We start from the raw sequence: 17636 nt of genomic DNA, 5'->3' as shown, positions 1-17636 counted from the left end.
TGTCGCAGGGCTGCACCGCTACGTGTTCCTGCTGTACAAGCAGAAGGACCGACTGAAGTTCGACGAACCTCGCCTCGGCCAGAGGTAATGCAGTTCCATTTTACATGCTAACTCTGTCTCAACCAACACAACTCTTCAATTTACATTCATGGTGGTGACAAAGTATCGATTGTAAACAATAAGTTATTTTATTTTAATACATTTGACAAGGGGGTTGTAGTCGGATGGCCAAATTATTGTATACCCAATGAAAGTTTAAAAAATAAACGGCTGAGACAAATAAAATTTAAGACAAAATAAGTTTGAACCTAAGTGATAAAAAACCAAACCGCCTTCAAGTTTTTATTCAATTGTGGTAAAGCCCAGGCCAGAAAGAGCAGTTCCTACTGTTACCGCTTAATGAACAAGGAGAAAGTTCGCAGGAGACAATTGAAGCTGTGGGAATCATTCATTTACAAATGCACATCTTAAAAAAACAGTACTCTCAATGTAAGCCACAAGTCTCTAGGTGAGGAATATCTAAACTGTTTGAGTGATGCTGGTTGGAGAAGATGCTAGGAGATCCTGATGAAGTACTGCAGGGGTGCCCACAAGGGGGGGGGGGGGGGGTAACGACGCAGACTGCGTCATTAAAATTTCAGGGGGGGGGGGGTCGTTAAAAGACGAGAAAAATGTATATATTATTTACATAATTATAGCTTCTAATGTGAAAATACGATTCTGGTAAATCAAATTGGCAACCCCGCACTTTCCTCAACAAAAGCAGTTTGGCATCTGTCGGTTCAGGATGGAAATATTACCTGATATGACCAAAATTATTATTAGAAATTCAGTTTTAATTAATGCAAAATGTGATAAAATATAATACTAAAAAAGTATAATATTATAAAATAATTGAGTAAAACATTGAGAAAATGGCATAAAAAATTTCGGGAGGGGGGGTGGCGCATCATTAGGTTGGGGGGGGGGGGTGGGGGGGGGGGGGCACCTCTGGTACTGTGAGAGAATGTCGGGATGTCTGGATGTCAAGCTCCCTGACAGTCAGTCAGCTCCTCCGTGGCTCACGCCGGCTGACCCCGTGTTGCAGTGACAGGGAGGGTCGCCGCAACTTCTCCAGCAGGAAGCTGGTGGCAAAGTACGGGCTGGAGCCGGTGGCTGGTAACCTGTACCAGGCGCAGTGGGACGAGTATGCCGACATCGCGCGGGGCCAATAGGCCCTGCACCTTCGAGCCGTCTTGCTTGCTCTTAGTGGGTGTCGCACATGTCTGCGCTGGCCGCTGCAGCACATATTCCCAGCTCAACTCTAGCGCAAACAATTGTGTTTTTTTTACATCTCTTGTTTATTGAGAACCATGGGAGAGATTATAAAAAAAAAAAACTTTAAAAAGACACTACAACACAGATTTCATGTATTTGCACATAACTTATGGTAATTGCTACTGAATAAAAAGTATTAAAAGTAAATTTTGTTATTTTTTATTAATTATATATCTACTATAAGAAACAAAACTAACTACCCAGTGAGAGCGCCTTTGAACCCATGGTCTTATTCTTATGTGACCACCACACTCGAAAGCACGTCGGATGTGTGTGGAGACTGATAAGCTGACTGATAAGCCTAGTTATATTTGGAACTTAGGTGTTGGCATCATTAATGTATAAGAAATTGGACTAGGGAGTTTTTGTTCTTCAAAAAATCCAATTATTTCTTATGATTTGCTTTTTAATAGTGCTTAAACCAGATGATGTAAAGCATCTACAACTTACAAATCACATTTTGCTTACATTTGATATCCTATCTGACTCTGCTTTTGTTAAAACATAGAATTTCAATTTGATGCAGATCAGTTTTTATTTTAATTTGTGGACGATGAACTACAGAAAATATATTCTGCACTGAAATAGAAAAATATAAAATGCTATGAGAATTTATCATCGGGAATATGTCAATAGCACTGACAGGAATGTGTTGAAACAATATAAATGTACAATATTACAATAATTATCGGGTAGTTTTAAAATTGGTACCCTACGAAAGTGAGCTCTATTTGTCTAGTATTTTTTTTAGTATTTAAAATTTACCTTTAACATTTAAAAAGCCCTTTCGGTGCAAAAAATGGCAATTAAATTAGATATGTACATATGAAATAAAATTTTTTGTTACCTGCTATGAAATGTTCACTCCGAAATGTTCACTATGTTTATGCTTTCCATAATTGCTGCACAAGATACGTAATTTTACAATGCATATAAAGTCGAAATCGAGAAATACATTTCTTAAGGCACCCTCCTAGCCAGGGATGTATTTGTGCTAGTTAAGGCGAGATAATAAATGTGATACTAGCTGGTGCTTCTATTGCGATGTCACCTCTTAGAAGTTAGGTGAAATGACACCATGAGTATCTGAGAATGAATACATCAGCTAATGTTGGCACGCAGGTGAAGTGACTCAGTTGAAATGCCTCCGTGATCTGCGAGCTTCGCTCAAGCCACAGTTCTCACCAGTGATTGCCAACTGCTCAAAGAGAAATGTTTGGTTTCTATCAGAAGGCCGAGAAGAAAGTGATTAAATTAACTTTATAACTTAGATTTCTGCAAGGGGAACCTACGATGTACAAGAGTGGTGGACAGTACTGTGCCGGAAATTAGGAATTTCAACACTTTTTTTATTTTATTATAATTTTAAACTATTTTTGGAATATATTTTTATTTTAAAATTGGGTTACTTTAGGTGATTTACTCTTTGTTAGGCTGGTGTACTCTCCTTAGTTAAACTTTGTGCCAGTAGACCGAAACACCTTTCCCAGAGACCGATCTGAGCTTTTGCAAATCTAAAACTTCGTCGGCAGCCCGTTTAACATTTCCCTCGCTTGCAGGCACGTCCCAGGTTTGTAATATTACTTGACTTCATGATTAAAATTGCACACAACAGCTCTGGACGAGCTGTTACCATTTCTCAGAGGCGAGCTGACCGTAGCCTTTACCGTCACGCATCCGTCTTAGGTTCACTCCCCGAGAGTCACGTCATGGACGCTCGTTCCCAGCGTCGTTGCGCTTTTGTCCACCCCCTCCCCTCTCGGTTCTAAGAATTCGCCTAAGACCAATGACCGGTCATAAACCCCAGCAGGCAGTGACAGTCTCCAAGGACGACTGGCATAAAAAAAAATGTGTATGCAAAGATGGACAACACACGACATCTAGCGGCGGACTTAGTAACTTATTCTCTTGGCGCCATCTCGTGGAGCTGACGCTTGCGACACCTGTGGGCGAGCTTGCTAACTCCCCCCTCTTTTCCCCTGTAGGCCGCCAGAGGGCTGCACCTGACTGCCCCTTCATTCCCTTGTTATAGCAGACGTATTGGCGAGTCGATTCTTTTTTATTTCAGACACCCCTCAACAGGTAGCGTTAAGGTCGGCCAGTGCTACCAACTTCGAGACATCTAAGTCAGAGTTTTTTATGATGCCCACTCGGGGAACTTCGGAACCTTTCGGTCCGGACGTCCCAGTCTCCTTCCCCCCCCCCCCCCCCCTCCAAAACTTTTGAATTGAACCTTTACTTTTAATTAAGAGACGCGGTTCTTCGCGAGACACTTCGCGTCGCGACTGCAGACGGATAGTTTGTGATTATCGGCGGATCAACGCACTGCAAGACTTCCATCCGGCCGCAACCGACTATGTAGTCATTTAATTAAGGGATGCTATCCCTGTAATCTGCTTTAAGTAGTTTAGTCCGTCTGCTTAGTACAAAGAGTAATAGTTAGTATTTCTTTTAAATATTTTTTTTGAAATGGTAGAAACATCCGCGCACAGCCGCGTATTCGCGGGCTCCAGTTCCTGGCGGGCGACGCATAGGGAAAACAGAAGCCAACTTCCCTGTCTGGTGAGTGACGATCCGCGACATCCCCAACCTTCCCCTTAACTTTTGCGGGCATGCTCTGCCCAGCTTATACTGTCTGTGTTCTAGTTCTGATCAGTTTTGATTCGGACTGTTCGCAGACAGGGTCCGAGATCCGGACGCCGAATTGGTATTTTCACCACCCTTCCTCAACAACACTCAGGCGCCCTCGCAACATGTTCCCGAGTGAACTCCAGGAATCGAAACCCTAATGTATCTTTTAACCTTTTTCTGAACATTCTTAAGTTACGTCATCAGACGAAGTTCTTCAGACAAACATCATTTCTGGACTTTAATAATCTATACTGGGAATGTTTTTAAACATATTTGTATTTTAATGGGTTTATGTATTTATTTTTTATTAAACCTTTTTATAATTTAAATTCGGGTCGACCGATATTTTTTTCTCTATCAACCTGAGATCTGTTTAAGTACGTAACTGATATTGTATGTTTTTAATTTTTTAATGTCTGTTATAAATTTTCCTTTAATAAATGTGACGTAATTATATTCAGACGGAATCACACCTTGTTTCTGTTCATTTATAATAACATTGTGAAACCTTAAAGGTCCTCAGCTCAGTACCCGAACACACCTGAACACACCCGAAGAATTCACTTCTGCCATCGTCCGCTATCTTGGCAGTTATTAAATACTAAGAAAAATACTCATAACAAAAATTTTTAAGGCAAGTAATTTGCTATAAATTTTGTCAGATGTTTAATGATTGTCATTAGGATTCCATTTCTGTGTTTGAAAATATTTGGTTATTAAGTTAGGCACTGGAAGATACGTACTTCCTTACATGCAGTTGTTGTTGTTACATTTTTGTGTCGTATTTACTTTTAAAATACGTTATGCTTATCAGAAAGTGAATGCGTCATTGATAAGTAATGGAATGACGCATGGCTCCAGCATATGATTTGAGGATTTTCAGGGTTGTTGATACAATTATTATTATTATTTTAGATGACTTGGTTTTAGCTCTAATATATAGGATTTTTCTATCTATTGTACCAGCTGTACGCTGTGGTTGCTATTTACTTCATTCTCTAAAGAATATTTAAACTTCAGAGATCTCAGAGCTGAATTATTAAAGTATGTAATCAGGGATGGCTCCAGGGCAAAGCAAGCTGGTCAACCCCCGAGGGCCCTGCTCCAGCCCTTGTATTATTGAAGCAAATTTTGTCATATATCTGTAGACTCCTATTCATTTTATAACGTGAACATAATTTATTCAAAATTTGATAAGAATATCAAAATTTCAGAAAAGAAATTAGCAAATACTTTCTTTAAAGTGATGTACCAGACCGGCTTAAAAACATTTGTTATAGAGTTTAGTTTTATTTTCATTATTTTGTGCTTTGAATTATTATAAAAAAATTTTTTTTAAGTTTTTGTCATTCACTTTGTTTCTACAGAGTGCCATTTGTTAAGACTTATTAACTACATACCTAATAAGTACTTGTAAATTGCTTCTGTTTGTTGCAGGTATGTGAAGAAATTAGAACATTACCTTACATTTAATTACTGGGATGCCCCATGAATATAAAGAATTATTTTATCAGTCCTAATTGATACTGTGGTTTTATTGAGAAAGTTATTTCAATGGCATTTAAATGACTGCTAGAAATTAATAAAGGTTTAATAAAAATGATTTCTGAAGGAAAAAATAAGAGTATGTTTTTAGAGCCTCATATTTCAACAACATGAAATGTCAATATCATCTCTGATGCTATCAATAAGAAGATCTTATGATTTTACAATTTTATAACAAAGGTATCTTCTGAATGCATTGAGAGTTTGTTGTAAAAGAAAGTGTAAGACTTATGCTGTGAAAAATTAGCGTTTATACGTTCAGTGTGCATATTTTCCTTCATGCCACATCACGTAATTGAATATATTTATAAACTATAAACATATATTTTAATCTAATATGTTTCTTATGTGGTGCTGCCGCAATGAGGGTTGAAGTGTTCGTCGAATCTTAGGGCGCCACCACATGTATAACGGGCATGTGGACCCGGCTACTCTGTTCTCAGGGCCGTGACGTGGCCCGTGTGTGGCGAGGCCTGTTTCCCCCTGTATCACTCAAAACCTCCGAGGACGACGACAGGTGCATGAAGCTCCCTCTAGCAGCGCTCGCGACTCACTGCCCGTTCGTCCTCGCTCGGCAACTTTCGGGAGCGGAGCACTGACATTCTAGAACTCGCAGCAGACAGATTGCAAACCGCGTTAAATTCAATAGAACAGTGGTGCACAAAATGGCAAATTAAGGTAAACCCTACTAAATCAGAAGCTATAGTTTTTACGCGTAAACATCTCCCGCCACCCGAAGATAGACCACGACTAACACTTTTCAATGAGCAAATTCCTCACAAAAATGTTGTTAAATATTTAGGCGTGCACATGGATAGGAAACTACTATGGCGCGATCACATAGAGGCGAAAAGAAAAACAGCTTTCACTAGGCTCATGGCCCTCTACCCCGTCATGAGCAAACGTTTAGGTAGCTCTGTTAAAAACGGAATAATAATTTATAACGCACTAATAAAACCAATAATCACGTATGCAGCGCCGGTGTGGGCAACAGCAGCGGAATCTCACTTAATCAAGCTACAGAGAATTCAGAATAAGAGTATTCGTATTGCGACAGATGCGCCTGTGTATTGCCCCGTAAGGGCTATGCACAGAGAGCTCAAACTCGAACTTTTAAAACATTATTATTTCCGAACTGCGCAAAAATTCTATGATAAATGTGCCATAAGCAGAAACCCATATATTTCATCACTGGGCGAACAAGATCCAGAGTTGCATGGAAAATATAAAATGCCAAATTCAATCTTGGCTCACAGACCTCCGTAGTGTGCTGTGGCTGGCTGAGCGATCGGCCAATCAGTCTCCCGCGAGTTGAAACTTAAATTATAGACATTAATGAATAATTAGCTAATTCAAAATGGTCCGAAGCACGCAGGAGTAGGTTTGGCTCCCGGGAGCTCACTGCCTGTTGTGTTAGGGCTGACTCCCTATGTCCGATGGGCATGGCCCGCCTGGCAGGCTTCACCTCCAGTGCCGGTTGTGTTTCTGAAATACATGGGATTTTGAATTACAAGCTTGCAACAAATGCCAGAATGCGAATAGGTCTTGACTTAATTCACCTGTAACTTTATACACCGACAGTTCCTCTATATTTAACTAGTAGTATAGTAGTAGATATTAGAGATTTGTAAATTAGTAATAAGTCCTACATACTAAGTAATAGTCATCAAAAATATATATTTCTAAAATAATAATAAAAAATCTAAAAAAATAAAAAAAATAAAAAAAATAATTAAAAAAAAATATATTTTTAGTTCTTATTTTAGTTTTATCTTAAGCACTGCACGTCCATCCCTGAGTTGGGTGTTTGCATATTTCGTAACGAAATGCCTAGTTTGTAAGTCATTTATCTTTTTTCTGTTTTAGTTTCTTAGTTTTTTAGGTGCTGACTGGCGGCGGAGTGAGTGGTCAGTGCAACCACTCACCACCAGGGGCGCTTGCGTCCCTGGTCACTAAATCCAGTACTGGAGAACTGGAAAAGCGGACCACGAGTCCAAGTGCCCAACCCCCGCATGGTAGACTCTTTTCTACTCTGTCCAACACTTCATCCAGACCATCCTCTGTCTCCTGTAAATTCCTACATGTAATGCATGCCAATTTGCATCCCGCATGAATGTGCCCAGGGTTTTCCCTGTGTCTATGCAGGTTTTACCTGGGCCCAACCTATCTCTAGTTATAGTCTAGATTTAAGAGTGAGGGGAGTTAGTCATGGCGCCAATCGTTGCCATGGCTGGCCAATCCCCTCCTAGCACATGATGCATGCGACCCTCTCCTTGCATGGCTAATCCCAGCATGACTAAGCGTATAGGCTTCGGCCTGAGACGCACCTAGGTCCCTCTCTAACCCGGACCCCTCCAAAATACACTTAGTTTTAGTTAGGTTAGAAAAAAAAAAGAAAGAAAAAAAATCACATCGGTGGGCGCGGCCCGACACACGCACACACGCACACACACACACACACACTTCGGCGGGCGGTTGTACAGGGTGGTGGTGGAAGTAGGGGGCTCGCAGCGTGTAAGGGGAGAGGTGGTGGCACATCGGGCTCAAAAGGGCGCAGCACGAAACTATGTCAGTGGCATAAGGTAGAATAGAAAAATGTTACTTGAGATACATTCACCCACTTTACTACAGATAAACTAAACTGGAAAAAAAAGTTAGGAAAGGAACATGGATAGCTCTTGAAAATATTTTGGGAAGGGCCATTGCATACTGTTTAAATAACTTAATGGTTGTTTAAGATAAAATAACACAATGGCCAAACAATATGTCAACCTTTAAAAATTACTTGACAGTAGTATAGGAAAGGGGCTACTGGCACAGGGTTCAGGGTGTGGAGCTGGAGCCGGGGTCAGTGACCGACCTATCTGACGTCACGGTGACCATCTTGGATGGTTGTGACCTTTGACCTTGACCTTGAATTTGACCTTCAAAACTTGTCAAAATTTGTCAAAATTGCCCAAAATTCCTCAAAAATCGACAAAATTACCATTTTTGTGGGAAAAATCCCGCCAAAAATTCTAAAAAATTCCTCAATTCAAAAATTAGGATTTAGAAAATCCTCAAAAGACGTTTTGCCTTAGAAACCACGAAAATTCCTAAAAGCGGCTTAAATGTCCTAAGAGCTAGCTGCCGTTAAGCCGCTATCAGGCCATGACCTTGAAAATTAGGATGCCATGGCAGCCATTTTTGAATAATTACGTCACCGATGCAATTATCGTTACGTCCGCCATCTTGAAAATCCGTAATTTTTATGTTATAAAAACGGGAAAATTTTTAAAAATCATTAAAAAAATTATTTAATCGAACTGAATAATAAAAATTAAATAAAATTTTACTTAAAAAGCACAGTTGCACTTATCGTTACGGTCACCATCTTGGATTATATAAATGTTGCATGTTTCGTTATGCCCGCCATCTTGGTTAAGTACGATGTCATCGTTACACTTTACGTTAAGACCGCCATATTGGATCCTATTAATGTTGCCATTATCTTTACGATCGCCATCTTGAAAATCCGTAATTTTAATGCTACAGATTCGAGAAAAATTCCAAATTCATAAAAAAAAAATACTTATTAGAATACTGATTGATTAGTTCGATTCATGTCCTTGGTTCGATGAAATTTGACCTTCACCTTGAAATTCGACCTTGACCTTGAAATTTGACCTTGACCTTGATCTTTGACTTTTACCTAAAATACATAAAAATCTGGCTTGTACTAGAACTATATCTTTGTTCAACAATGAGAAGTTCACAAGCTAGCAGAATCTGTTTATGTATTTTTTATTTTATTTTTTAAAAATTTTTATTAATTTATTTTTATTTATTATTATTTTTTCCTGAAATTTTATGATATCAAAGAAAACTTGTGGTGGTTTTCTCCGTGTGCTTCCGATTATTCTTGTCAATATTATGGCGGTTTTCTCCGTGTGCTCCAGTTTATTCTTGACAGTATTATGGTGGATTTCTCCGTGTGCTCCTGATTATTCTTGACAATATTTTGATGGTTTTCTCTGGGTGCTTCTGATTATTCCTGACTAGACATCTGATGGTTTTCTTCGAGTGCTTCTGGTTACTGATGAGTAATTTATCTCTGCATGAAGGATTTTTTTACTTAATGAAGCATGTTATTTTTTATTGAAGGTTGCATATAATTAGTGAACTTCTGCTACTTAATCATCACTTGTAATATTTTTATCAGGTGGAAATTTAAAAAAATATATATATATCATTACTCAGTCAAATTATCTCTGAGAAATCTAAGAAGCACTAACAGGATGGACGAACTTCCTTTTCCTTGGAGTCTAGCGAAGCCATCGTTCTATTGTGATCGTTAGTGAGCATCCCGCATCCCGCATAAAAGAACTAAATATTATTTACCTGCAAGTAACATGTAGCGACATCTGTTGTTGAAAAGCAGAACTACTTGCAACAAGTACCTTTGAATGAGATAAATTAATTCTCGCTGATGAAATAATTAAAAAAATCTATTTAAGTAATATATCTAATTTAAAACTCTTAGTTTGCATCTGGCATTAGTCTCAGTAACTAATATGAATCCTGATTTGGGATTTGTTGCTGTATCGAAACGTCATCACTGTAGATACTGTAGCAAGGTGTTTACCTTGAGAAAGAATGCTAAACGACATGAGAGAAGCGAGTGTAATTTGGGTCCTTGTCAAAAACCATTTCATTGCAGTCAGTGTCAGAAATCCTTTGGTAGAAGATATTACTTGGATAGACATTACAAGACCTGTACAATTAAGATGAATAAAGATAACGAAGACTGGGCTACAACATCGCGGAAGAGGAACGAAGGCGAAAAAGCTAATGCTAAAATTACTGATCTAGATCAAGATAATAATTTAAAATTTAAAACAAACGAAGGAAGTTGTAACCACATTAGAAATGAAAATATATTTACTCCAATATATAGTCGTCTCCATGAAAATGAGAAAGATGGAGAACCATCTGAAGCTTACAAGGTCGAAGACTTTGATGAATCATCTGAAGCGGGCATGATTGAAGATTGTGGTGACACATCTGAGGCTGAAATGATTGAGTACTGTACTGAAGCACCTAAAGCAGGCAAGATCGAAGACTGTGATGGCGGTCTGATACCAAAACGATGGAAACGACGTAATAAAATAAATTATCCTGATCAAGTTTGTGGTGCTGACATCAGAAGCTGGCATGAACGAAGACTGTGCTGACACATCTAAGGTTGACATGATTGAGTACTGTGCTGAAGCACCAAAAGCAGGCAAGATCGAAGACTGTGATGGTGGTTTGAGACCAAAACGATGGAAACGTCGTAATAAAATAAATTATCCTGATCAAGCTTGTGATAATCACTGGCACGATGACGAAAGTGACCTTGAGGATGGTGTTAAATCGAAAGACACCAGAGATAATAATATTTATTATAAACATGCAAGGATGAACGCAGCAGAAGAGATTGATTATACCTCATGGGAAGATCCTAACATATTGGTTTACAGGCTATGACTACTACATGGATCGCTTTGTACAGGAAACTATTCGAACATTAAAGAAATATCCTTCATACTCAAAGAACTGAGGGAAGCTGGCTACATACAATAATGGCTTAAATTAAATGTATATGTATAAACTTGAAGATAAATTAATATATTTTCTTTCCAAATGGTATCTACCATTTATCGAAATCTGATTTCTAAATAAAACTTATAAATTAAAGGTGCAAAATACGTTACCACTGCCAGTCAAAATGTATACTAATAAAGACATGTTAATAATCATGCCAAGTTCGATAAGAAAAGTAATTGGAATCAGTTGGAACCAATTGAAGATGGAACTCTTGGAACAATTGGAGCCTTTTGAAGCATTTGGAGCCATTTTGAGCCTTTTGGAGACATTTGGAGCATTTGGAGCCGTTTGGAGCATTTGGAGCCATCAGGAGCTGTCAAGCATTTGGAGCCTTTTTTTGGAGCTGTTGGAGCATTTGGAGCCATTTGGAGCCGTTTGGAGCATTTGGAGCCATTTGGAGCTGTCAAGCATTTGGAGACTATCAAGCATTTGGAGCCTTTTTTGGAGCTGTTGGAGCATTTGGAGCCTTTTGAAGCATTTGGAGCCATTTGGAGCTGTCAAGCATTTGGAGGTTGTTGGAGCTGTTGGAGCCATTTGAAGACCGTTTGGAAGATTTGGAGCCATTTGGAGCTAAGAAGTAGTCGTTGCACGTCTATGCAGGGCTAAATGTTTATAAGATTGCTGGCTTTCGCAAGTGATTCTGTAGTACGATAGAAATTGTGTAATAAATATTATGTTTGTAAAAGACTTTGAGGTGTTTTATTTCTCGAACCTTACACTTTTCTGGTACTTTTTTAAAATTAAAGTAGATTTGTATCGGCCAGGGATCGAACCAAGGACCTTAGTCGATCTAATCAATCAGTATATAGATTACAAATTTATTTAATGAATTTTGAACTTTTTCCCGAATCTCTAGCATTACAATTACGAATTTCCAGTATGGTGGTCTTGATGTCTGATAGGATAATGGTAGTAGAGGATTTAAAGTCTCTTTAAGAATTTTGAACATGGTTTATTGAAATTATTATTTTTTATATAAAATTAAATGTTTTACATCATTCAGGGATCAAACCAAGGACTGGAGCGGATCGAATCAATATGTAAGTTAATGAGTGATTTATTTAATGCATTTTGGATTTTTTCCCGCTTTTCTAGCTACATTATTACATGATTTCAAGATGTCGGTCGAATTTCAAGATGGCGGGGGCACCTCGGTAATAAATGATTACTGCACTGTAGCGGGTTAGAATAAAATTAACCAGATGGAAATGTACTCCATAATACAAGTACACACACAAGATGGTGTACTCCAGCAGGTGGTAGCTCCTGGTAGCATGTACTGAACATAAAATGTCGGATCCATGATGGTCGACAAGGACAAAGTCAAATTTCAAGGACAAAGTCAAATTTCAATGCCAAGGTCAAATTTCAAGGTCAAGGTCAAATTTCAAGGTCAAGGTCAAATTTCAAGGTCAAAGTTCAAGGTCAAGGTCAAATTTCAAGGTCAATGTCAAATTTCAAGGTCAAGGTCAAAGTTCAAGGTCAAGGTCAAAGTTCAAGGTCAAGGACAAAGGTGTGGTGACTAGATACTTATACTAACATGGTATCAGCACACTCTAGCGGACGAAAACAAGATGATGATCTCCAGCGGGTGATTTCAAGATGGCGGTCGTCACGAAAAGTGCAACGGTGGTTTTAAGGATTTTTTTATTATTTAATTAGGTTGATTAATTTTTTTTAATGATTTTTAAATTTTTTCCCGAATCTCTAGCATTAAAATTACGGATTTTCAAGATGGCGTCTAAATTTTAAGATGGCGACCATAACGATAATTGCAACATTAATAGGATCCAATATGGTTGGTCGTAACATAAAGTGTAACGATGGTATAGTACTCAACCAAGATGGCGGGTGTAATGAAATATGCAACATTTACATAATCCAATATGGCGACCGTAACGAAAACTGCAACAGTGGTTTTTAAGATTTTTATTATTTATTCGATTAAATAATTTTTTTAATGATTTTTAAAAATTTTCCCGATTTTCTAACATAAAAATTGCGGATTTTCAAGATGGCGGACGTAACGAAAATTGCAACGGTGACGTCATCATCCTATAAATGGCTTAACATTGGCTTGAGTTAAGGATGCTTAAGCCAGTTTTAGTAATTTTCAGCCGCTGGGATTTTTAAGGAATAAAACGGGAAATTTTCCCTCGAAACGGGAATTTTTCCCTCGAAAACGGGAAATTTTTTCTTAAAACGGGAAATTTTGAGTCATTTTGAGTCATTTTTGAGGAATTTTGAGGAATTTTGAGGAATTTTGAGGAATTTTTGAGTCCAAGATGGCCGCCGTGACGTCACAAATCCAAGATGGTGGATCGGACACACACACCACCGCCTGACGCCTGCCGCAGTATGCCCTATTATATACTACTCCTATTATATACTACTACCTACCGATTATTAGCACGAGATGTCGCCACGTGTTGTATTTAGTCATAATTTATTTAGTTATTTTATGTGGGATGCGGGATGCTCACTAACGATCGCAAAAAAAGGGTGGCTTCGCTAGACACCAAGGAGAAGGAAGTTCGTCTTGTACGTTAGTGCTTCACAGATGTCTCATGGTATATTATTTGACTGAGTAATGTTATTTTTTTTAATTCCACCGGTTAAAAAAAAATATTGCAAGTGTTGATTTAGTAGCAGAAATTCACTAATTAAATGTAACCTTAAATAAAATGACATGTCTCATTAAGAATAAAACTATTTCATGGAGAGAGATCGGTTCCTCAGAAATAACCAGAAGCACTTGGAGAAACCACAGGAATGATCGCAAGCACACGAAAAAAAAAAAACATCAAAATATTGACAAGAATAGTCAGGAGCACACGGAGAAAACCATCATAATATTGACATGGATAATCGGGAACACACGGAGAAAACCACCACACATTTTCTTTGATAACATAAATTTACAACAAAAAATTAAAAAAATAAAATAAATAAATTACAAAAAATAAAGAACTGATTCTGGCTTGGACTATAACTCTATTATTGCTCAAAAATGAGAAGTTCACAAGCTAGTAGGGTCGGATTTAGAGGTCTGGAGGCCTCGGGGCAACAGAGGAGCGGAGGCCCCCTTGCCCCAGATTATATTCCAAATAAAATGAACAATTTTTTTCAGTCGAGTTTTCCAATAAATAATTTATTGTGAAATCAAGTAGATTCTGTTAGTATTTAAAAAACATACATAAATATAATCGGAGACAAGAATTATATGAAATTATATTTTAGTGTTAATGAATATTTCTGTTAATATTTAACAATAATATAATCATGTATGTACAAAGTACTGTAAGTAAAGGTAAAACAGCGAAAAAAGAATATCAAAGGAAAATATGTTTACTAGTGTTTACTTGTAGGGATTTGAAAGATTTTTTTTCCGTTTGTGGAGGCCCCGGGGCTTTCGCCCCGGTTGCCCTCCCCTAAATCCGGCCCTGCTTAGATGATATGAGGCAGGGCTTTCCTTGTGCTTTTTTTGATTTCTAAGTCAGATGAACACATACTCTATCTTTTTGCAATGTGTTCGTCAACGTGCGGAAAAAATTACCCCAAGTGTTTTTATGACTGAGATGGCAGAGTCCTTTTTCAATGTTTGGGTTTCAGTTATGTGGGCGCCAAATAAGCGGTTATTTTGTACCTGGCATGTAGATAGGGCATGGAGAAAAAACACAATCAAAATAAAAACTAAAGCCAAGCAAGTAGAAATTTACAAATTGATAAGAACTATTCTGGAAGAAAGGGATCTCGAAACATTTTCTTTTTTATTGGAGTCTGGTGTCAAAATTATGTGTGAGGATAAGGAAACCGCTGAATTTGGAACATATTTTTAGCACACCCTACGTACCATGTAAAGAAATGTGGGCATATTGCTTTCGACTCGACTATGTGGATTAAACACAAACATGCATCTTGAAAGGACGCACAAAACTTTAAAATATATTTATTTGCACGGAAAAAATGTAAAACGTTTCTACAAAACGATTTATGCTATAATGAGTTTTCTTAGAGACAAACTCTTGGACAGATTACTTGTTATACAAAAGAGCAAAATCACATTAAAGATTGCAAATTTGCGAAAAAGACATAAGGCTAGCTTATCGTTGGGTACAGATGTTACAGGGCACGATGGCTGCTGGCAAGTTAGCAGTAAAGGAAATTTACGAGGTACGTAAAGAGAAGGAATCATGTGACTACAAAATGAACTGTGTGGAATGTAACGCACGCATTCATCTCTACGCATGTAGCTGCATGGAGTCTGCCATCAAGTGGAACATGTGCAAGCACATTCACCTAGTTTGCCGTACAAACAAGTCTGCTTTGCCAATTATTTGCAAACAAGACGCAAATAATGTACTTGTTATTGGCACCAACGGAAATTCAGACGGGGAGGCGGAAATGATTTCTGAAGAATTGTGTGGAAAGAAAACAAAATTTAATATCAGTCTGGAGGACAAGAAAAATATCTTGATTGCAAAGACCTCGGAAACAATACAATCAGCCCGCAGTGAAGATGAGCTTCAGGCTCTAGTAAAAAAGCTCGCGCCTTTGCGCGCAATAATGTTGGCTGTTCGAGAAAACAGAGCACTTAAACTGCCCTGTGTATGACAGCCCAGCCAATAAAAAAATTTCTCCGCTACGACTGTTTTCAACTAAAAAAGTTAAAAAAAGAAACCAAAACTCTTTAACGAAGCCGAGTCAGCTTGAAGTTCAGAACATAGCTGCAGGTGTAATTCTGCATAGCAAGTCAAAATAAGGTATTTTATTAATTTAATTATCTGAAGAGAAATGGCATATTTGAGTGATGATTTTAATTGCATTGTGCTTAAAGCAGTATAGGCCCTACTGTATGTTTTACAATAATGTTAATGTTTAGTTCAACTAGGACATTCGGCAAAATTGAACCCCTATGTATAATATGTAAACAATAAATTCTTGAAAAATTCGTATCGCGTATAAAGGCGAAACTCCACAAACTATTTTGCGACTCGAATAACCCGGTGTGTAAGGGGCCGTTCGTTCAAGTATTACGTAAGCACTATAGGGGGGCGAGGGGGTTCTTTGATTCGCTTATTTTTGATGACATTGTGGCCGGGGGGGGGGGGGGGGGGGCGAAGGGGGGTCGAGATGGTGATTACGTCAGCAGTAGTTATTAAATTCTTTACACATATGGCAACCCACATATTGTCTATGTTTGAAAACGAAACGCATTTTTGTGGATTCCCACAAATTATGTATATGTTTAGGTACTCGCTTAGAACCTAGTAGGGGAATTACCGCGCGTTTCACTTGTCTTAATTTCTTCCGTCAATCTATTGTTTCGTTTCGGTACGATTGACGATTTGACGTATTGTAAGAAAAGCAAAGCAAGTTAATGTTTGCGTTACCGTTGATCCACTGTCGCCAAAGTTGAATTGTTTAATTAAGTTGTTTTAAATAGACAAATCCAAATTATAACAAAAATTGTTCGAAAGTTTTAAAAAATCTCATACAAATACGAAAGTACAAAATGTACAGAAGTTAGTTAACGAAGTGTGGGTGTAATTATAAGTTACAAGCAAATTCCAACAAGAAACTTTATATTAATGTCTCTAAGAGAACTGAAGAAGAATTGCAAGCAGCGACTAAGAATAAATCCGATCTACTACGTTTTTTTTTTCCCGAGGTGAGTGATGAAATCATTTTAGGTATGAGTACTAGAAATATTACACTACACTAGGAATATTAGAAATCGCCAAAAACTTTATCTTTACATTTTGTAAAGAAAACAATAATTTAGACGTTTAATGATTAGCAGATGTTATGACCTACCGTACCTCAAATTTTAGAGGTAATGTTCATTAGATAGATTTATTCCTTATGATTGACTCCGTCGATTGGTCACAAAAATACAGGATGTTAATTTTCTGTATTCGACGGTTTCTATTCCCGGCTGTGGCTTTTGAATAATCTTTGAATGCTTTTTTTATGTGGCCTAAAAGAGTATTTCGATCACAATAAGAAATAGGATTGATAAGAAAAAAATGTATTTTGAGTTGATTAATCGTTTTTCTCTTACAAAATGTGTAGAATTGTTTTCAGAAATTTAGGGAAGGTCTCTTTAGGCACGCTTTCTTGTAACTATACCTAACGGTATCATACCCTTACTGACGCGTCTCAATAATCGACCCTGTATTTGATCGGATAAATGTATGAAACTGCGGATTCATTTTAGCCATGTTAAAGTAAATTAAACATATTAAATGTACTCACTATAGTGTGTATGTAACGACCCTTTCTGGTTACACCTTTATATTTTTGTAGCTTAATGAGAATCATTAGCAGTACCTAATAAAGAATATTTTAATTTTTAGGCAACGAATACCTGTAAGCCTACAGAAAAAACAAATTATACAGCCAGCTTCAAATACTAAAGAACAGGAAGAAGATGACATAAAACCCGGAGTGGAATCACAACAGCAATGCGAAAACACAGAAAATACAGATAAACAGCCGAGAGCAAAACCTTC

General features: G+C 37.8%; 1 protein-coding gene across 1 annotated transcript in view; it reads left to right on the top strand.

Moving 5' to 3' along the window:
* LOC134541808 (uncharacterized) overlaps positions 1 to 17636 on the top strand; it is a 43346-nt gene that overhangs the window by 7695 nt on the left and 18015 nt on the right. The window contains exons 5-6 of the mRNA XM_063385500.1: positions 9 to 84; positions 1088 to 1212. Of these exons, the coding sequence (XP_063241570.1) occupies positions 9 to 84; positions 1088 to 1212 (201 nt within the window). The remainder of the gene's footprint in view (positions 1 to 8; positions 85 to 1087; positions 1213 to 17636) is intronic.

This window comes from Bacillus rossius (assembly GCF_032445375.1).
Source record: "Bacillus rossius redtenbacheri isolate Brsri chromosome 4 unlocalized genomic scaffold, Brsri_v3 Brsri_v3_scf4_2, whole genome shotgun sequence".
NCBI classification, from domain to species: domain Eukaryota; kingdom Metazoa; phylum Arthropoda; class Insecta; order Phasmatodea; family Bacillidae; genus Bacillus; species Bacillus rossius.
The sequence above is the reverse complement of the archived record's forward strand: the minus strand, read 5'-3'. Positions and strand labels throughout refer to the sequence as shown.